This window comes from Agelaius phoeniceus, chromosome 3, assembly GCF_051311805.1.
Source record: "Agelaius phoeniceus isolate bAgePho1 chromosome 3, bAgePho1.hap1, whole genome shotgun sequence".
NCBI lineage: Eukaryota > Metazoa > Chordata > Aves > Passeriformes > Icteridae > Agelaius > Agelaius phoeniceus.
In genome coordinates this window covers 26,282,324-26,303,785 of record NC_135267.1, presented here as the reverse complement: position 1 = coordinate 26,303,785, position 21,462 = coordinate 26,282,324, and the positions used below count along the sequence as shown (strand labels likewise).

General features: G+C 42.7%; 2 protein-coding genes across 3 annotated transcripts in view; both read left to right on the top strand.

Moving 5' to 3' along the window:
• Positions 1-6,454, top strand: part of ZNF451 (zinc finger protein 451) — a 33,368-nt gene extending 26,914 nt beyond the window's left edge. For both annotated transcript variants that reach the window (XM_077174925.1, XM_054630526.2), the window contains exons 14-15: positions 2,469-2,543; positions 5,326-6,454. In XM_077174925.1, coding sequence (XP_077031040.1) covers positions 2,469-2,543; positions 5,326-5,396 — 146 coding nt within the window. In that variant the 3' untranslated portion in view covers positions 5,397-6,454. The remainder of the gene's footprint in view (positions 1-2,468; positions 2,544-5,325) is intronic.
• A 6,996-nt stretch (positions 6,455-13,450) lies between these two features.
• Positions 13,451-21,360, top strand: BAG2 (BAG cochaperone 2). The gene is made up of 3 exons (XM_054629817.2): positions 13,451-13,811; positions 19,485-19,594; positions 20,500-21,360. Exons 1-3 carry the CDS (start codon positions 13,648-13,650, stop codon positions 20,898-20,900), a joined length of 675 nt encoding a protein of 224 aa, XP_054485792.1. The 5' UTR covers positions 13,451-13,647; the 3' UTR covers positions 20,901-21,360.
• Positions 21,361-21,462: the final 102 nt, after the last annotated feature.

The window sequence follows — 21,462 nt, the reverse complement described above, 5'->3', positions numbered from 1 at the left end:
TAAGGAATTGGCTGGATGGACATTGCCAGAGAGCTGTGGTCAGTGACTCCATGTCAAAGTGAAGGCTGGTGACAGATGGTGACCCCCAGGACTCTGTCTTGGGACTGGTGGGTGCTTTTTGGTCTCTTTACTGGTGACACAGCCAGTGGAATCAAGGGCACCCTCAGCAGGTTTGCAGATGACATGAAGCTGAGCGGTGCAGTTGCACCTGAAGGATGGGATGTCATCCAGGAAGACCTGGACTAGCTTGAGAAGTGGGCCCATGAGAACCTCAGGAAGTTCAATAAGGCCAAGTGCAAGGTGCTGTACCTGGGTGGGGATAATTCCAGACATGAATACAGCCTGGGAGAAGAGCTGCATGTGAACAAGCCAGTGGAGAAGGACTTGGGGGGTCTCATGGATGAAAAGCTGGACATGAGCCAGCAGTGTGTGGTCACAACCCAGAAGGCCAATGGCATCCTGGGCTGCATCAAAAGAGGAGTGGCCAGCAGGTCAAGGGAGGGGATTCTGCCCCTCTACTCTGGCTTCATGAGACCCCACAAGGGTGCTGTGTCCAGTTCTGGGTCCTCAGCACAAGAAAGTCATGGATCTGTTCAAGTGGGTCCAGAGGAGGCCACAAAGATGATCAGAGAGCTGGAAAGAAGGGCTGAGAGTGTTGTGGTTGTTCATCCTGGAGCAGAGAAGGCTCTGAGGAGGCCACATTGTGGCCTTCCAGTATTTAAAGAGGCCTTATAAAAAAGGACTTTTTATGTGGGCAGATAGTGACAAGACAAGGAGGAATAATTTTGTACTAAAAGAAGGAAGATTTGGATTAGATGGTAGGAAGAAATTACTTACTTTGAGGGTAGTGAGGCACTTGACCAGTTGCCCAGAAAAGCTGTGGGTGCCACATCCCTGGAAGTGTTTTTATGTCATGTGTACTAAGCCAAGAATTGAGTTAGGGAGTGACTGCTTCAGCTGTTCCACCTCTAACAGGTATAAAACTTTTTAGAGTGGTCTGACATGTCTTCCAGGCTGGAAGATGAAAAGGATAGTTAATTAGGGAGAAGCCACTTGCAAAAATCTTTTCCTTTGTGCTTTTTCCTCCCTTTCATTAGTAATTGTAGTGACTGCTTTGGGGGATGAGGGGGTGTGGATTTTTCTTTCCTTTGCTTTGCTTTGGAAAATGGTGTCAAAATTAGTATCTCTTCTGCTCAGAAATAGTAGGCAGCTCCAAAAAGAGTTCACAGTCAGTCTGCCAAGTAAGTGAGAAATACCATTTAAATTATCTATTTCTGGCATATTTTTGGGCTGCTGATCACTGTTTGACACCAGCTGTTGGAATTTTTATTCCTGGAATTGGGAAAGTCAGTAAGGTTCTGCTCAAACAGGTTGTGTGTCAGAGGTTTGAAGACAAATTTTGGAAGCTTACCTGACAATTTGAATAGCTAAATTGGGTAATTCAAAATGCCAGAAGTCACACAGTCAGTAAATTAGATGGCCATATCAGAAAGTTCTTTGTTGGTTAATGTAATCAGAAATATATAGATGTATTAATAAATGTGATTACTTTAAGGGGAGTGCTTCTGTTGGTATGACTGCAGGAGACCTGCTGATTGCTAATACTGTAAGACCTCATTACAGAGACCATCTCCCAAAATAGCAATAGCCTGTAGCAGGAGCATGAATGCATAACGTGACTCATGGGCTTGGCTTTTAACCTGTACTTTACTGTGCCTCTGTTTCATGGGGAAAAAACCAACCAACAAAAAACTAAACCAAACCAAACCCCACACCACTTCAGGTACATTAGACACTTCAAAATAAAGCTGTTCTTCTGGAGCAGGAAACCAGCCTTTAAGAGTGTTATTAAGAAAGGGAAAAGTTGTGGAGTTTTGGCTGGGCTGGGTTGTGATGAATTAACAGATTAAACTAAGTCTGTCAACCTTCTGCTTATATGAGACTTGAACAGCAACATCTGCTGAATTGCACTGCTCAGTTGAGCTTTAGCACTCCATTGTTCAAATGCAGTATTTGGGCAATAAAACACAGCTACAGTCATGTGTAGGCAGAGACACACTAAGGCACTTCTTCCCACAATTAAATCCTTGATACATTTTATAGAAAGTGAGTAATTTATAGAAAGTGAGTCATTTTTAATAACTGAATATTACCAAAACCCCCACAAATGCAGTTGACACAGTAGCTTCTGCACCTATTATTTCTTGTTGCTGCTTTACCATAATAAAAAAATTGAAGCAATCTGCCTCTAGATTGTGGGGAGAAGGGGAAGGAGATAGCTGAAAAATAACTGTCTCCTGAGTTGCTGTCTTAAACTACCACTAGAATGTATTTTTATCTTGATTTTTTTTAGATCATAACAAGTGTACTCTTCAAATCAGTTGGTGTTACAGTAAGAGAAATGCAAGAGAGGCTGTTAATATCTTTATTAGAAGCAATGTGTCATTTATTTCATTTGTGCATTTAAGGTTCAGATAGTGAAGAGGATGAAGATATGACAGAAACACTGAAGCGGAGCTTAGAAGAAACAAAGAAAGAAGAAGGTGTGTCAATTTTTACTTTTCTGTGTTCAAGAGCACTATTAATTATGGAAGATACAGAAACTGAACTTACCACCAGTTTTACAGCAAGTGACCTCTTAGGAATACTCTCTAAATTATGTTGGGCAGTCTTGAGTAGTGAAGAATGCTGTGATGAGTTATAAGTATAAAAAGTTTGTAACCTCAAAAGTATGCTATCAAACTAAAAATCTATTTCATTGGACACCACGGGGTACCAGTCAAATAAAGACTTGACTGAGTTCACTTTGTACCAGTTTAATATGACTGTGTTGTCTCAGAGCAGAACTATTGACTAAACAGTTCAACTTCTGAATAAACAATTCAAGATTAGATATCATTTCACAATAAAGCACTCTGGTCTCCTGAAAGAGCTGTGGAGTTATGCACAAGGTTGAATCAGCATCACATCTGTCCATTCACATCCTATTTTACATAATTTGAAGTTGTTTTCATCCTTCTGCTGTTGAGCTTAATGGTGATGTTCAGTGTAGTCATGCATTTTTGGTGACAGACCACAGTGTACTTGAGAATAATTTATTGTTAAAGACTTGATTCTGCCCCTCCACCTGATGGAAATAAAACAAACTAAAAAAACCCAAGAAAGTTGTACAAGCTCAGTGATAAAACTGATTACTGAATGTTATGTTCCCAGAATTTATTCAGTTGTAAGTTTACCAGCTGTTACTAAACACTGTTTTTAAATGTCCAGCATTCATCTCCAGCACTGAAAATTTGGTGCATTCAGGCCCCCTAGTACTGGGATAGCAATGGCATTTGGTGCATGCAGGAGGTCCCTCTTCTGATGCTGCAGTGCAGAGGCATCTGACCTTATGAAGCACCCTGGCTTCAGATGAGTCACAGCTTGGACCTTATTCTGTATTTTTGTACAGGCTTAGTGGCTAAATAACATATTTTAATGCAAGCAGTTGTGAGCAGATGGTTTTCAGTCTTTGTTTGGTTTTGTTTGTTTCTGTGAGCATGTAATATTTTTCTTTAAGCAACTCTTTTTTTATCAGTAGTTCTGGACATTACAGGAAAGTCCAGACGCGTGAGAGAGCAGTCAGTGATATGATCGCTGTTCCAAATTTTAAAATAAAACAGCCCAACAATTATTAAAGTTTTAAAATTCTATTTCCTTTTTCATAAGAATAGATAGATCCCTAATTTTAATAGGATGTGCTTGTGTCCTCCTAAAGCAGAAGATGAATAATTCATGAATGACAATGTGTCTGAAAGCTGCTTTAATTTTTCCAGCTATATTATTTATATTAATATTTGCTGTGTGTACAAACCTTGTCAAATTTATGCTATTTGATCACTAATACCAAGCAATTAGTGCCCAAAACAACCTAAATGTAATGCAAAAACTGTTTCTTTTTTGAGTATTATTGTTATGTTTGCCGAATTATCCCATCATTAAAAAAAACCAAACAATATTAGAGGCAGCAGTAATTATAATTGAATAGTTTAGAAAATATATAAAATTGGATACACTTGAAATATTGACAGTATAATTTGATTAAAAATAAGGGATAATTTGGTTCCAACAATGGCACATAAGCAAAGGATAACCGTGGGGTACGGAGTGCAGGGCTCTGGGACCCTCTCCACCTCACGGACGAGCTTGCCAAGTGAAGATTCCCCCTGATATGCCACGTGTCAATGCCATCTCCTCCCATTTTCCATTCATCACCCTTCCACCTCCGCCCTCATCACCACCTTCACCGCGCGTGCTCCACCACTCGCTTTGGTGGTCGCCCAAGTCTTTGGGGGTTGTTTTTGATGAAGGCCTCTCCTCTTGTTCGATGTCCTTCAACTCACCCTTGGGTTACACATGCGCACCAGGCTAGTATAATGTAAGCCAAAACTAACATAATATTATATTTAAGCATCAAAGCAATAAATCTCATATAATTGGCATTTTCCTGGGACCCAACCAGATTTTCCCTTCTTTCTGTTAATTTTTAGTAACTGTTATCTCTTGCATTTTCCTGTCCTTGAACATCTGCAGGAAAGGGGGGGTGGAACCCTTCCTCTCCCTTTCTTTCTTGGCATTACACCTTTTAACTGTTTTATTATTTCCAAATATTAATTACTGTGTCAATATTGATTACTGTTTCAATTTTGTCAGCACAAATCATACCTATTTGCCACATTATGAAAGTTGTTTGAGATCGTTAAGAAGTCAGATGAGTGCAATGCAATTTTTCTCCTCACCACCAAAAACTGTAACAGCTCTGATCTAGACTATTTCTCACTGCCGAGATTGCCTTTTTATCTACTTGTCTAGCCTACCTGGTAAGAGTGACAACACTGCTGCCAAGTCAGAATGTAGGTATGGGCATATCTCTGGATAAGGAACTGGAATGAAAATACTGAAATCTCTCTGTTTGTTATGTGTATACATTGGGTTTTTTTTAATACTTTGTATATTTTTCTTGGTGCGTACATATGGGTTCTAATCTCGCTTTTAGTTTGACCAGTAAATACAGAGTTACAATTATGGTCTTAAACTAATCATTGGGCTGCTCCTGGTTAAGACAGTGAAAAGTTGTAGAGGTGTTTTCCACATGTTGCAGTGTTGAAAAGATAGCATAAAACAAGGAGAGGAAATATTTTCATCTGTTTCTTAAGGGTTTTTTGCAGTCTGCTGACATTGCCCACAGATATAAGTTCATGCTTTATGTAGTAATATTAAGGTAGTTGTGTTTATGTCTAGTTATCAATTGCAGTTTGACATTACACTCTTTTTTTATTTATGCAGAACTGCAAGACACAGAACTGCAAGATGCAGAACTGCAAGAAGCTATCAAAAGGAGCCTTGAGGAAATGTAAATGAAGATACTTCAGTACAATAACACCATGCCATCAGAACTGCTCACAAAAATGGAAGCTTATTCTATCTATTTACAAGGGTTCAAAAATGCCACTTTTGAAATGTCTGTAATTGTTAGATTAATAATCTGATGTCCTCTGTCATATTGGTGAACAGCTGGAGTTTATTCATATTCACAGCAATGTGTTATGTTTGATAAAAAGAAATTTTTAAGCCTTTTCATATTTGTTTTTAAGGGGTGATGACTAAATCTCTACAATTTAGCAGTTTGAAATTGTTGCCTAATTAGTAGGCTGGTCTTACTAGGTATTTTGGGGTTCCTGGTTGTTAAGGTTTCTTTTCTTAAATTGGTTCTTGTGTTTAATTTTTTTTTTGGTCACAAAATGTAATTGTCTTTATTTACTTTTTCATGTGGTCTTTGCAACAGATAAAAATAGTAAACTCCAGTTATCTCAGATTTGCCTGGCTAATCTTGTTATAAAGAGAAGCTTAGATCCCAGGGTTGTTGAACATATGGCTTAACTCTTGCCTGTGGCTGGTTTTACTTCATAGACCATGATTTTGTCCTGTTTGTTATAAATGTCTGAATCAGAACCACAGGCTGTACAGTTAGTTTACCAGCTTTGTTTTTATAAACATGTTTGTTTTTTCAAAAGTGGTAGAGTATTTGGATTTGATGGCTTAAAGTTTGATGACTTCATTGGCTCTCCCTTACCTGAAGCAGGAACAACCTTTTAAGGGAACAGAATCTAAATAAACTTTCTAGTTTCTGTTTGGACTACATGTGAGAAGGTTTAAACTGTAATATTTCTGTATACTATGGTCTTTGCTCTCTTCTGCTCATGAAGAGGTGGCATTGGATAAATGGATGTAAATGTGCTAATTATTTTTGTACTGTCCTTACTTTAAGTGAAATTGTGTTTCTCAATTTTGTTTAAAAATACCTATGCAAACTGTCCAGCTTTACCAGCCTGTTATCCTTCAGTTAATGATTGCTGTCAATCAGTAAGAATTCTCAGTGTAATAAAATGCCAGCCTAATTCTTTTCTATGATTCACTCACCTTGTGGGTTTGCTTCTACCTGCTGTATCCTTAAATACTCATTATGCAAGTAGATACTTTTTGTGGAGAATATGATGTGGGGAAGGCTGGATTTTTCTCACTATTCCAAAGAGTCAGTGTAACGACAGCTGTTTGTCATCATGGTTAGAAAAGCTGGAAGACTGACACTGGTTTATTTCTAATCATCACTCTGATATAATTACAAGTAGAATGAAGGAAGAATCTGGTGAGGTATCTAGCACTCATTAGCAATCATACAGCTTGAAGAAACTGTTCAAATGCCAGAAACTAGCTGGAACACTTGGAGTGCATTTGAGTGTGACTCCCAAGTGTTATAGGGTGAACAGGACCCTCTTAGTGGTTTTCTGTAGCCTCGTCCCGCAGCCACAGGAGCTGACGTGTCCCGGCTAAGCCGCTCCCGGAGTGGCCGGAGGAGACCACGGATTCCGCCACTCCCAGGTTCTTCGCCAGAACCCCGGGCAGCGGTGCCGTGGGTGGCGCAGGCGAGAGCGGCACTACGAAGTTGTGAGGCGAAGGAAGGAGAGAGCGGATACTTGTGAGGGTGCCAAGGCGCTTTATCGCCCCAGGCGGCACCAGTGACGGGGTCAGAGAACCCCTCGGGGAGGCACCGATAAAGGGGATGGGCGTGACAGGAGGAGACACGAGGGAACCAATCTACGAAGCCCAGGAGAGGAGCGAGGGACACAACTGAGCCAATAAAGATTGCATAGGGGAGGGAAAAGGCTCAGGAGGCAAATCATATCTTAAATAAGGGATAACTGACATAGAAGTTTCTCGAAACAAAGGGGGGGGGGTGGTTACAATGATGGACAGGGAAACTGGGCAGCACCAGGAGGGAGGAGATAAACTTATAAGGAAATAAAGGGAAGGACTAGGGGATCGGTTACCTTGACAGACGGGTCACTGGCGGGAAAACAAGGGACAAACAACTCAGGGACAAACCATTGTGAGGGAGGAACATGGGGGGAACCGAGGGTCAAACCATTATCTCAACTTATAAAAAATAACCAACTTTGCAACAAAACCTGTATAAAACACACAATGCTAAAGTTTTCCCTTGTGTCTATTGCTTGCTTTCCGACTGCCAGTCTTGGATTAATTGTACTCCTGATAAAACTCAGGTGTGTAGTTCATACTGCTGCTGAGGGAACCCTATTTTGGGAGATTTTGAGTTGTCTTTAGCTATTTAATTTACTACTGTGTTTAGCTTCAATCAGTTCCACAATTTTTCCCACCCTTTTTCCTAGTGCTTCTGTTAAAGGGCGGAATGAAACAGAAAACAATTTTTATCCTCAAAAGCATCTCTGTCTAAGCTATAGAAGTTTTTGGGCAGGTTTTTTCCCATATAGATCCTGAAGTTTCCAATTCCTTTCACATGAAAAAATGTTTCAGTCTGACAAAGTTCTTTGGCTCAACAGTGTTTAAAACCTGGATAGATCGTCTTCTCCAGATTCTGCTATGTTAGAATTTGATTATGTACTTTTTTTTCATAACATTTTATTCTGTCATAAATTTAAATTTGCTTGTACCTGATGGGCCATGACTTAATTGGTTGCATTAAAAAAAAAAAAAAGTCCTGTGTGCACACACATTCCGTATACTTGAAGCTCCACTTATTAAACACACTGTATTGGCCTTGTCATCTGCTTACCGAAACAAATGGCAATTCTCAACCATCGCTGCCTTGGCTTTTATAAAACAACTAAACAGAGTTCTAGTTTCTCTGTTATTTTTATAGCAGTAGTCTTCAGAATTAGCAACATCTTGAAATTTGGCCTCATTTTGAAGACAATTTTGGTCCCTTTGAGGTTCTCTTTTAACTCAGATTTTTCTTTGTGAAATTTTCTGCCATCACAGGCTTGTGATACTTCTGTTTCCAGAAGAACAGAGAAAATCAGATTCTTAAAACACTGCATGTACAGACATGTGACTTGTTACTCACCAGCATCTTGTGGTTGAACACCTTCAGCTAGAAAAGTTGTCTTGTAAATGTGTTTCAGAATTCAATGGTTTTGTCTGGTGAGTCTTGTTTAACTGGCTGAAATTTTTGAGGTTTGTCCTTCATATGCTGAGAAATCTGCCTGTGTTTACAAGCACAACCTGTCTGTTAAAAGGGGCTTGCCCAGTACATTTGTACTAGAAATCATTTGTCTGCCCTTTTCAAGAGCATTTACTTTTGTGGTGATGTTGGAGTTCATCCTTCTTTAGCCTAAAGTAATTCAGTTGTGCTTCTCCACATTTATCTTTAATAAGGAAAAAGTCTAATCTCTACCTGACTACCACCAGCTGTTCATTTCAGTGCTTTTAATTTCTGTATGGTGCATGTGTTAAGTTTTGTAAAACTGAAACCGTGACAACTTGAGAGATAAGGCTCTTAATTCTTTGGTACTTTGTGTGCCACATTCTCACAAAGCAAAATCCCTCTTTGGTCATATTCAGAGACAAGGTGAGATGCCAAATAAGCCAGTACAACTGTTACTAAAGTCACTGGAGCACTGAAGTGTTATATCTGCCTGGTTGCTTCTGTTATTTAATAATATTAAAAAGAGAGACATTAGCTGACTCAAAGATACTTGCCTTCTATATATGTTTTGGGTGGTGGGTTAATTTTTGTAGGTCTTCAAGGAATACAGAAATGACCACCACTGCTCCTGTAGTGGTCATGGAATGCAAACCTTTATGAAATCTTTACCAAATATAGTGAAGTTGATAGAGGTATGAAGTTACGCCATCGTCTTTCTTAAAAGGAAAGTGTTCCATCCTCTGCTTGCACTGTCCTGGCTATGTTTACAGAGACTGCTGTAAATTGGAAGGAGGTGAGGAGGATGAATGATGAATTGTTTCAAAATTAATTCAGAAAAATTGGCTTACATTAGCACAAATGTACTTTCTTGCAATTCTTTCCAGCTAAGCAGCTTTATGAAAGTCTGCATCTGCATTTTTCTTTAGCACTTCTAAACCCCTTCAAGTTTCCTGTAGAAATTCTTAGTTCAAGTGATTTGGTGCTCAGTAGTAACAATATGGGTCAAATAATATGGCCTGAGATAATTCTAAAAGTGAACGTAAGCAAGTCAGAAAATTTATGGCAAATGGCAAGAACATGCCAAGTATGTACTTGAACAGCAAAGCTCTGCGTGCATGGAAATTTAATATAAAGTTCCCTTTGTAAATCTGTGCAAATTGGCTTTCACTGATTGCAATACCCTAATTTCTGGTAGTCCTTCCCTTTGGTTTTTTGCTCAGAGCTCCACTGTCAATCGACCAAGCATCTTCAGCGGTACAGAATGCACTGGCTCATTTAATTGTCAGCTTTGCTCCAGTGAGAATGAACGGCTGCATGCCCCAAAATGGTCACAGCAGCTCTCAGATTGCTCCTGAGACAGAGGGCTTCATTCACACTTCTAACAGGCCTGGGACCTTGGGGCTTGCCCACACAGTAAAACAACTGCAGCGTGTAGAGGCAAACCCAGGGCTAGTTTTAATTAGCATCGGTAAGAACAGCAGAAAAGACACAGCAGCACAGGTTCAGCAGGTGTGAAGTGAGGGGGCAGCCTACTGTGATAGCAGACATGTATTTTGATTGAAAACATACCCTGAAAAGTCAGGTTGGCCCATCTTTACTGTTATTGTTGCGGTGCTGGGGAGACTGCAGGCTGGTTTTGGTTGGCTGGCCTGAGCCATGGATGCATCCTTCAGCCATGTCTGGGAACTGTTGTGTTTGCAGAAGACCTGTGCACAAGGAAAGTTCTTAACCACCAAATGGTTTGGGTTGAAAGAAGCCTCAAAATCATCTGGTTCCAGCCTGCTGTGGAGAGGAACACCTCCCACTAGACCAGGTTGGTCAGAGTCCCATCCAACCTGGCCTTGCACATTTTCAGGGATGAATTATCCACAGCTTCTCTGGACAATCTGTTCCAGTGCCCTCATCACCCTCACAGAAGATAATTTCTTCCTAATAACTACCCTAAATTTCCCACGTTTCAGCTTGAAAATACTAAGTTCCTGTAGGTGAAGGCAGGAAAATAATCCTGCATGGCATTTCTTGGGTGTGGACTTTCTCTTTGATCCTGTTCCATGAAAGCTCACGTGTTAGGGTATGTGACAAGGTATATATCAGGGTTTGAAATAAGGCAAAGCTGGAATTAAGGTGCTATTTAGTAGTGTTACAATTTGCAGTGCTTTTGGTGTAGGTCATCTCCCTGGCTCTGGGACTTGTACGGGTACTTCAGATGTCTGAGACCTGGGAAAGTTGCTCTTTCTGCTGTCTCAAGGGATTTTGTGCGTGTGAATGAGACTCCAGTTCATTGCTGTTTTGCAATCAGCACCCATTTTTACAATGCTGTAGTTTAAACAAGAGACAGCCCGTGTTTTCACTGCTGTGATGGGAATGCAGGAACAATGGGACACACACCCTCTCCTCATGTTTTTGCTGGTGCCTATAGCCAGAGCAGGGCTGTGCAGTCCTTCACATGACCACAGATGTGGGGACATGGGAGAAGACAGGGATGTTAGCATGGCATCACCAGCAGTCCTGATCATGCTTCACCACTTATGGCAAGGAGGAGAATGAAATATGTGCTTTGTTTCATGTGCAGGGGCCCTTCCTCCTTCTTGCCTCCCTGAAGGACCCAATTCCTGCCTTTGTGTCCTCAAAATTCCCCCAACTCAGCTGTGAATCAGTTTCCTTCCTGCAGAGGTGGACCCCAATCTTTCTAGACCAACCAGTTATTATTTTGGAAAAGTGATGCCAATTGTCCCTTTACATACCTCAGCAAAAATAGAGGGGTGGGGGCAATCTACTCTAGAGAGCAGGAAAAGCAGTTTTCAAGGTTCTTCCAAGTCTCTGAAAGGGAAATATCCCAGTTTTTATAGGCAATAATTTCAAGACTTGTCCTGGAAGACCATTTTTGCTTTTAAATTTGCATTTTGTTTTCACAGTTTTGCTATTCTTCCTTCCCATGTAAAGTGTCCTTTTGCTGTTAAAGAGGTTAAGTCAAGTGTGATACATTTGGACACTTAGAGCTGTTCTGCGCCTCTGATCCACCTGTTGTAACTTGTGGAATTAAACCCCTGTTTACCTGTGGAGGAAAAAAATGCTCAGAGCTGTGCAGCTACTTTGATTTCTACTTTTTAAACCCAATCTAATTGATGCTTAATAAATTGGCATGGGAAGAATAGAAGGATCCCAGGAAATAAATGGTAGCAAACTATGTGTCATGGCTACAAATGGATTCTGCTTGGGGTGGGAAATGGTTTTTAATTATCTTCTAGAGAGCCTGTGGAGAGATGGATGGAACATTTGTTCCAATGAAGCTATTTCCATGAGCTCACAGGCAATAAGCCTTGCTTATCCAACCACCTAAAACAAAGAAAACTCAGGCAATTAATTTAACGAGAGTACTTGGGACATGATATCATTCTGAATGGACAAGCCTGAGAAAACAGCTATTTTGAATCACAGCAGGATAAGCATACAAAACAGTATCCCTGTGCAACAAAATCCCTCTTAGCTGGATGCCAAAAATTGGTCTGTTGGAGGCATGGGGTATTTGCCCAAACCTCATCTTTTGGGATAAGCAAATTCCTTTTTCAATACTCACAGTAGTGGCAAGTAAAACTTATGTGTGACTTGAATTGCTGGTGCTTGTGAGAGAGAAGGTGCCATTTCATACAGGCAAATTAAATATGTTCTTGGGACAAGTCATTACCAGACGTAGATCCACTCCCTTGGCTATCATGAAATAGATACATCTTTTCTCTCTGGCATAAAAAGAGAACATAAACCACTTTTCTTTCCAGTAAGCCTTTTGTAGAATCCTACAATTACAGCTGGTGAAACAGCTGCTTTTCTGCAAGTAGTAGGGGTCTCTTGCAGTTGGCAGGAGAAAGATGCACTATAAGTAGCATATCCAATAGCATACCTATTTTTTATTTTTTCTTTTTGGAATTCTGTTCAGGTTCTGCTTGCAGTAAGGGTTGTCTCTGGTTTAATTTTTCTCTCCTTTCAAGCTTCTGGATTTTTAAAGCCCTTTATTTTTTCTCCTCCTGTTTCTTGCACTATCTGCTGTTTTCAGTTTTGTAGTTTACTGTTTAATTAGCCTTAAATAAAATAACATTTGGGTAGCTGTGGGTTTCTTGTTTTCTTTAATGAAAGAAAATGAACCAGTCATACAGACCAGTTCTGGAATACAAATCCTCATACCAGTAGCGCCCATCTCACACAAAGTTAATACAGATATTGAAAATATCATGATTCCTCCTGTAGCTTCTGGCTGAACTACAGCCAGAGTTGAGTGTGTTTTTGGCTGCTTTTGGCTGGTCCAGGTTTTGTTGCTTTTGTCACAAAGAGGAGTGGAGGCGGGAGCAGGACAGCCCGGGGTGTCTCTGTGCCCCAGATGTGACACGAGGAGCAGAGGCACACACGGCTGCCGTGTGTCGGGGTGTGCGCTGGCCGGACACCGGCGTGGGGCAGGTGACACTGCGGTGTCGGTCACAACGGGGGACACTCGGCCCAGCCGGCCTCAGGGCTGGGTGCAGAGAGGGCAGAGACCAGAGGGACAGGGAGCTCCTGGGGCAGGTAACTCAGCTAAGGGTCTGGAGAACCTCTCTTGCCAGGAATGCCTGAGGGAGCTGGGTCTGTCCAGCCTCGAGGAGGGGTGACTGAGAGGGGACCTCATCAATGTGATCACGTACCTAAAGGATGGGTGTCAAGAAGATGGAGCAGCCTCTTCTCCGTGGTGCCAAGTAATAGGGCAAGAGACAATGGGCAGAAACTGATGCGCAGAAAAGGAAATTCCACCTGAATACGAACAACTTCTTTACAGTCGAGGTGACCGAGCACTAGAACAGGTTGCCCAGCGAGGTTGCGGAGTCTCCCTCACTCGAGAGGGGCCGGGAGGCTGGCCCAGCTGACCCAGCGTGGTCCCTCCCAGCCTGGCCCGTCCGGTGATTGTGTTGCCCCCGGCCAGGGCGAGGCGGCCCCGCCGCGCTGCGTGAGGCGGCGCCCGCGGGCCCGGCGCGGGGGCGGGGTGGCCGCGGGGGCCGGCGGTGGGGCGGCTCCTTCTTTGGCCATGAGCGAGGTGCCGGCATTCGGCCGCCGCCGCCGCCTGCGGGACGCGGGGAGGGAGCGGCCGCAGCGAGGTTCCGCCGGCGGCAGCGGCGGGTGGGATGGCCCAGGCCAGGATCAGCGCCAAGGCCAGCGAGGGGGCGCAGCAGCAGCCGCAGCAGCAGCAGCAGTCGGGCGGGCAGCTCCGGGGCCGCTTCTACCGCTCCACCTCCATGGCCGACCGCTCCAGCCGCCTGCTCGAGAACCTGGACCAGCTGGAGCTCAGGTGGGGCCGGGGCCGGGCGCTGGGAGGGGGCCGGGGAGGCGGCCGGCCCCGAGCCGGTGGCTCCGCACCGCAGGCCGGGCGCGGAGCCCTCCCCGGCTGGGGCGCGGGGGGGGCGGTGTGAGGCTTCGGAGGGGACCGAGGGAAAAAGCGCTCTCCTCCATGGGGGGCAAAGTTTAAAAATGGGAGCTGTTGCTCTAAGGTGAGTTAGCGTGGCCTGGAAATACACGAAAATAGGAATACTTGTACGAATGTATGACAGTAGAGGTTTTTCAGAGAAAGCGCGAAGGGCTGCTCGGATTTGTTACCCTTCGGCGTGTGGGGAGCCTTTAGCAGATGGGGACGGGCTCTGTACCAGCCCGCGGTGCATCGTGTCTGTCGTCCCACCCTGTCGCCCCTATCCCGCACCTGCGGGCAGGTGTTTTATAAGAAGGTGCAGGAAATCCGAGGATAAAACCTGGTGTCATTCGGGCTCTCGGAGACTTTGGCAAGCCTTTAAGCTGCAGTGCTCTATGCTGGCGTGTGAGGCTTCTTGTCTTCCAAACCTCCCTTTGCATTTACCGGTTCAGCTGTGGATGTTCTTGTTGTGTTTGTGCCCACCTCCTCTCTGAGGTGTATTAAAACATTTCACTATAAAATGTGAACAGCATTGCATTCTGCAGCTGAGGTGTGTTTTTCCAAAGTTACTGTAAATGCCATGTGAATTTCATCATTGTGCCAAGACGTGTCGTGACTTTTTCTGCTGCTTATGTTCCCTAAATAATACCATTTGACTTTTTTCCCAGTTTGGCCTCATGAGAGATGATACCTTGCCTTTAATCATCTTCCCTGTCCTCTCAGCTCTGCTAAATTACATAGTGTCCTTTCTGAGGTGGATGGATGTGCAGGATGCCACTGATTCACCTCCTCTGGTACTGTTTCAACACACCCTTTCCTTCATTACAGCTGCATATTGATCAGCAGCTTTCACAGAACCACCCAGAATGTTTCTAGGACTTTCCTGTAATTAAAAGAGCTCTGTGGGCTGCAGGAGTTTTATTTCCCCTTTCTGCCTGCATTACTTTGCATTATTCAGGAGTGGACTCGATGTGCTGTTATATTAGCCTTTCACTTAGCTTGATTAAATCTCCTTGAAGTCCTTTGCAGACTTCTCTGAATTTGACTAAACAAAATCACTGTCTGCAAACAAGTCTCACTGCTTACATCCAGGTCTAGGCATATGATGAACATATAATCCAAAAATTAGCATGAGAATATGCAAAAATGTGTTTTAGATTTGCTGAGTGACTCTGGAACAAAGCAGACAGTTTGGTTAGCCAGCAATTAAACCCTCAATTAAACTTCCCAGTTTGCTGTGGTTCTTTCAGACAGCCATAGTTCTAAATGTGGAATAGTAATGAGGAAAAAAAAAGTCCAATTTGATAAAAGTCACTCAATTCTTATGGTTTTTTTCCTATTCACAACTAATCAACATGCGTCATTTCAAATTTATTCAAATGACAGGAGAAAAAATTTCCAAACTTTCTCCTTCTCCAGCTTGTTTGGTTTTGCTATAGACCCTCAAGATGTTGCTTGTAAATATAAGTGAAAATTTGTCAAACTGAACTACAGCCTTTAATTAAAACCCTCAACAATCCTCAGTTCTCAAGTTGCTTAAGGTAAACTGAACTCTGAAGCAAGTTTCATCCCTCTGGAAATCACAGGATCACAGAATGGTTTGGGTTAGGAGGGACCTTAAAGGTCACCTAGTTCCAGCCCCCTGACATGTGCTGGGGCACCTTTCAGTAGACCAGGTGGCTCAAAGCCCCATCCAACCTGCCCTTGAACACCTCCAAGTGTTCACAACCTCTCTGAGCAACCTGTTCCAGCGTCTCACCATGCTCATAGTGAAGAATTTCTTCCTGATACCTAATCTAAGCCTACCCTCTTTCAGTTTAAAGCCACTGTAAAACACTCCAGTTTGAACAGCCTTCCTTTTCCTCCCTTTCTTTCCACTGTGAGAGCTTCTTTTCCACCAGTAATGGGGCATTTTTGTACCTCGCTGATGGGTGTTTGCAGAGGGGATTTCTTCTGCATGGAAAGTGAGCAGTGAAGGGGAATCAGTTTGGGAGGGAGTGCCCGAGGCAGAGGTGACGAGGGGCAGGTGGCACGTTTGCCCCTTGGAAGGGCTTGGACCTTGGTGTTGGTGTGACTGCCAAGATCTCTCAGGAGCAGCTGGAAGCCAGACCAGAGGCTCTGTCTATGAGTCACTGTGTTCTGTTGGTTGTGTTAAGTAAAAACACGGTTTTAGGTGTGATGATACATGAGGTAAGTCAGATTCTTGCTGGATATTTATTATCTTCATTTTTTGTACTTTTAATCTTGTTCTTTGGGTCAACCATGTTCCACCACCATTCATTTCAGTGGTCACAGGACTCCTTAGCTGGGAGTGGACACTCAGCTGAAGGAGCTGAGGATGCCAGGGTGAAAGCCCCTGTTTTGTCTCCCTCCAGTGTGCCCGATTAGCTCCATTTCAGGAAAGAAGCTGCTCCATCCTCAGATGTTTCTTAGTTCCTTTGAAGACTTATCTGAAGCTCCAGCACGTGGGCTTTAATAGTGGGCTGTTTAAGTCAGTCAGTAGTTTAAAGGACAGAGTTATTGCAGCTGTCCTAAGAAAGCGGGTGTCAGGTTTCTCATCTGGAAACAAAAGCACAGCCTGGTCCACCTGTTTCTCAGGGGAATGCTCTGCTCATGTAAATGGTATGTAGCAAAAAAAGGCATTGCTCAGCTAATTGCTCACAAACAGGGAAAATCAGAAGTAAGGAATGTCTTGTTCAGTGTTAGGTAATAGATGGAATATTTAGTTGATGTTCAGATTTACTTGGATTGTGCCAAGTAAAAAGATGATTGGAAGTTTTCATCTCTGAGGAAAAAAGACTATACTGCTACATCAAAATAATTGATAACTGGGCATAAATATGAGTATTTTGTGTTCTGTTTTCTTCGCCTTTCATTCTTTGGTTGGTTGTTTTTTTGAGACTTGGATTGTATTTCCACCTCTTCCCACATCAGTCACCTGTTAGAGGTTTAAATCTTCAAACTGTTTTCTTTGGGTCCACCACACAAGGAAAGGAAAGATTTACAGAAACCTGTGAAGTTAAGAAACCATGCATTTTAGGAAAGAAGTTATGAGAACTGACTGCATGGTGTGATCCTGACACATTATTTTCCTGAAGTTGATGTGACTGGCTTCCATTTTTTTTGGTTTTTTTTTTTCCCCCACTAGAGCACTGTTATGAAATGACCCTGTCCCATTGTTGTGTGGCACTCTATATTGCAGTTTAGGAAATGGTAAAATAATTCTGAAGTAGCAATTATTGCAAATAAAATAGTTCTTAAGATTTGGTTATATTACCTTTAGTAAATAAATGTCAATCAAAGCTCTACTTGGTGAACTGGGTTTTTCTTTTTTCAGCATGCAACATTAATTCTGGCAATTTGGCTTTCAGGTCCTACCTCACATACCAAGCTGGCCTTAGGAAGCAGTGATATTTTAGGCATCTCTTTAGAACTGTACCAATTCAGGATACATCCCTGCAATGCAGCTTTTCCACATTCTTCCTAGGACCCAGCAAAGCCTGTGGAAATCATGGACTGATCTATCTACTGAAGGCAGAACTTTACTTTTTACATCAGTACAATGATATACAGAATCTGATTTTAAATCACTATCAAAATTGAAAGTGCACTTCAGAATTTTAATTTACAACTTTCCAGCGACTAGTTTTTTTTTTAAAAAAGGCATGGCAAGGCATTTTGAAAATATTACTAGACTTCCTAAATTATAAAGTAGAGACATCTGAAGTATGAAATGACTCCACCTGCCTCATTGCTCTTACTAACCAGTCCAAAATAATAATTATAAGTATTTGCTCTTGGCATGAATTTGCATTGCATTAACTTTTCCCACTCCTCCTCAGAAAAAACATTAAAGGCAAGGCCTGAAGCCTGTGCTTTCATTGACTAAGTTAGGTTAAATATTTTGTAAAACAGAATTATTTCATGAGCAGGCTGCATGTGAAGAGTGACTATATCCTCAAATGCTCCTGTTCTTCTGCTTTCACCCTCTTTTCTCTTCCTGCTGTTTTCCTGAAGTTACTGCCTTCAGCCAGCCCGTGAGGAAGGAGCAGCAGCTCCGTTCCTATCCCAGGAGACAGCAATGAGCCACCGCTGTCTCAGGGCAGCGCCCAGAAACGTTGAAGAGTGTAGAGCACCTAAGAGACTTAACAATGTTTTGGTTTGTTTCCCCTTTTCTGGCCAGATTTCATAAACATTTCAGGATAGATGGATGGATTCCTGTGATGCAGCCAGACCTCCTGAGCTGTGCATTGCAAGCATCTCAAACCATCAGCCAGGTTCACATGATACTCTTTTCTGTGCAGCCTGTGAATGCAGAGTTGATGGTTTTGGTGCAACTCTTGTAGCCTGTTCCAGCTTGGAAAGTGGCTCTGCAAGCCCCTACCCTCAAGTCCCAGAGAAAAGCAAAGGGAGTGGGACATTTCCCTTTTTGTATCAGGTCAAGTAAAGCGCTGCATTGGAGTGCTTCAGTGTTCTTTTTCATTATTTGGCTGAATGCAAAAGCCCCCTCTTTAAAACTGTGATGGGGAATAAGACATTAATTAAGAAACTGGACTCAGATTTCTCATGGGGCATTTTCCCATAGCCCATGGTGAGCTGAGTCTGCACTTTATGCCACAAGGAGAGCAGGCTGTGGGCACAGAACCACACACTTACCAAGACCCAGTAGTTACAGGGACAGCAGTTTCTGATGGACTTTCCCCTTGTCCTCACTGCATTACATGTGAGTTTCAGCACAGGAATGGGACTGGAATAGGAGTCTGGTTTCAGGAGGGACTGAGTTTCATGCTTCCTTGCAAGCCCAGAAATAGGAGCTGCTCCCACAGATGCTTCCTCCCTGTGTGAATTACAGTGAGCATCATTCCATGGAAAGCACCAGTGACAGTGGGAGCAGGCAGTCCAGCATCTTCTCCCAGTGACAAGGCACAGCACTTGTGTTGGGGAAAGCCTTGTCATGTTACTAGAAGTGTGTGAGCTTTGTCTCCCTCGCAGGGTGTTCTCCTTTGTGACAGGCGTTGTTTGGCGCGTTGCAGTTCTCTGCTGGTTGTTGCTGTGCAGGTGGATTCTGTGGGTTCTGCTGGCCTGGCGGTCGCACAGGGAGCCGGGGCCCCGTTGCTGCCTCCATCTCTGCAGCTGCCACCCTCATTACCAAGTTCCCTGATGGGGACTCGGTCCCTTTCTCTCCTAGTTAGGCAGCTGATAATAATTGCCAGCTGCCTACAGGACTTCTGCTATGGGGCTGTAGTACCATCAGGCTCTGCATATCCAGATTAACCACAGAGTAAGATCGAACAGCACTGTCAATAAACTAAAAAATTTAAGTCTGATTGAATTGCTGTTGTTTCTGTTTGCCCCTCCATCTGTTTGGTTTTTTTTAATTATACTGAGTCTTGAAAAGTGAAGATAGAGAAGGTCATGAAGTCAGAGTCTGTCTCATGAATAACCAAGATCTGACTGCACTTACTGTAAGATGAAGTTTAAAATAGGAGTTCTTTGCAGCTATATAGGTGAACAGCCGTTTTATTATTTAAACGTTTTGTTTGGTTCAACCATGTACAGGGTAGAGGCTTTCCGTGATGCAGCATCTGCCATGGAACAAGAGAAAGAAATTCTGCTTGAAATGATCCACAATATACAGAACAGCCAGGATATGAGACACATCAGTGAAGGTGAGAAGCTGCTTTCCTGTACCGTCCAACTGACCCAAAGTCTAATCAGCCCATCTTTTAGGGAGCAGCTCTTTGTGAGCAGCACTCTGCTGCTGGGAACGGTGCAGCTGAGGTTGTTGAAGTGTTACTCATTATCATGAGATCTCTTCTTGACTAAATTCATACTGTGTATGTGAAAGCCTATACTCAGTTCACTGATACATTTTCAAAATCAAGATTAACATTGCTCTGCTGGGGGAGAGTCATTGATGATGATGACAATACAGTTGAAAATGATTTTGACTACTGGACAGGCATGAGTGCTATAAAGTGTACAGCCTGTAAGAACCTGATGATTATGGTCATTGTCGTTGTTGTGTGATTCACAGCTTTTTTTTTTCATTAGGTGCTTTAAATTGCTGGTTTATTGACTCTTCAAGAGCCTGCATTTCATATTTTTGAAAAGCAGCTATACTTTCAGAAAATCGAAAAAAAGTTTTTTCATGGCCTCTTATTATATCTAGTTTTCTCTTTATGGCTTTCAGGGAATGTCTAAATCTCTCCCTCAGAAAGGCACAGAAGTCCTTAATGAGCTAGTTCTGTTACCAAGTGTTTCCTCATAATATTGTATGTTTTGCTTGAAAGTGGCACAGCAAGCATTGGTGTCAGCAGAGGAAAAACATTGCTTACAATTTTAGTAGAGTTTAATGCCTCATTTCAAATCAGATACTGGCTTCTATGAAATGAGTATGACTTGGGCAAATGTAAAAAGCTCATTTCTGCCTTCTGGAAATCTTGTTGATTGTCACTTGCTTAAAAATATATTGTTTACTGCCAAGTTATAGCAGTTTGAGTATCTTGATGATGCTATTTGCACAGGAAAGTATTTGGCCGTAACCAAGAATATTTTCTTGTTTTGAATTGAGGCGAGAGAGAAGAACTTAATTTGACTGCGAACCGCCTGATGGGCCGAACCCTCACTGTGGAGGTTTCCGTAGAAACCATCCGCAACGCGCAGCAGCAGGAGTCCCTGCTGCACGCCACCAAGATGATCGATGAGATCGTCAACAAACTCCTCGACGATTTGGAAGACGCCAAAATGCGCCTCATGTCACTCTATGGTGCGTGCACATCCGACGTGCCAGCGGGACCCATCGATCAGAAATTCCAGTCTGTGGTCATTGGATGTGCCATTGAGGATCAGAAGAAAATCAAAAGGCGCCTAGAGACTCTGCTCAGAAACTTGGAAAATTCTGAAAAGTCCATCACATTGTTGGAGCATCAGAAATCATCAGTTCGGCAGTCTTGCAACAGCAAACAGGATTAACGTATCCTCCCCGGCTACTTCCGGCAAACCACAGGATGAGCAAGTGCCCATAAAAAGCACACAGAAGCCAAGAAAAGAATTCTCTGTATGAGCACACACGTATATACACATCCACACCCACCAAAGTATCTTTGATTGCCAGGTGCAAGCATTTAATGGGTTTTAGTAGCATTGGCATTTTCTTTTGGCAGTAAGGAATGCTATCAGTTCTTCTGTAGAGTCGATACTGCTCTATTGCAAATTGTAATTGTGCTTCTGCTGAACTGACAGAAACTGAAAATCTAGCCTTTCCTCCATTCTCCTGGGTTTTTTAAACTAAAGTTGTTTTGTCCTATCATGAGAATTTCAGCTTTTCTCTGCTGTATACATAGTGTGTGAACCAGACTTTTGGGGACAAAAAACAAATTATGGCAATAAATCAAAAGAATTAATAAACTGTTTATGGTATTTTCATAAACAACACCGTGTCCTACTCATTACCATTTATAATTTTGCACTTTTTCAATATTTTGAATAAACTGATCACAGAACTTTCTACAGGTAGACAGCCACCTCCAGTTTG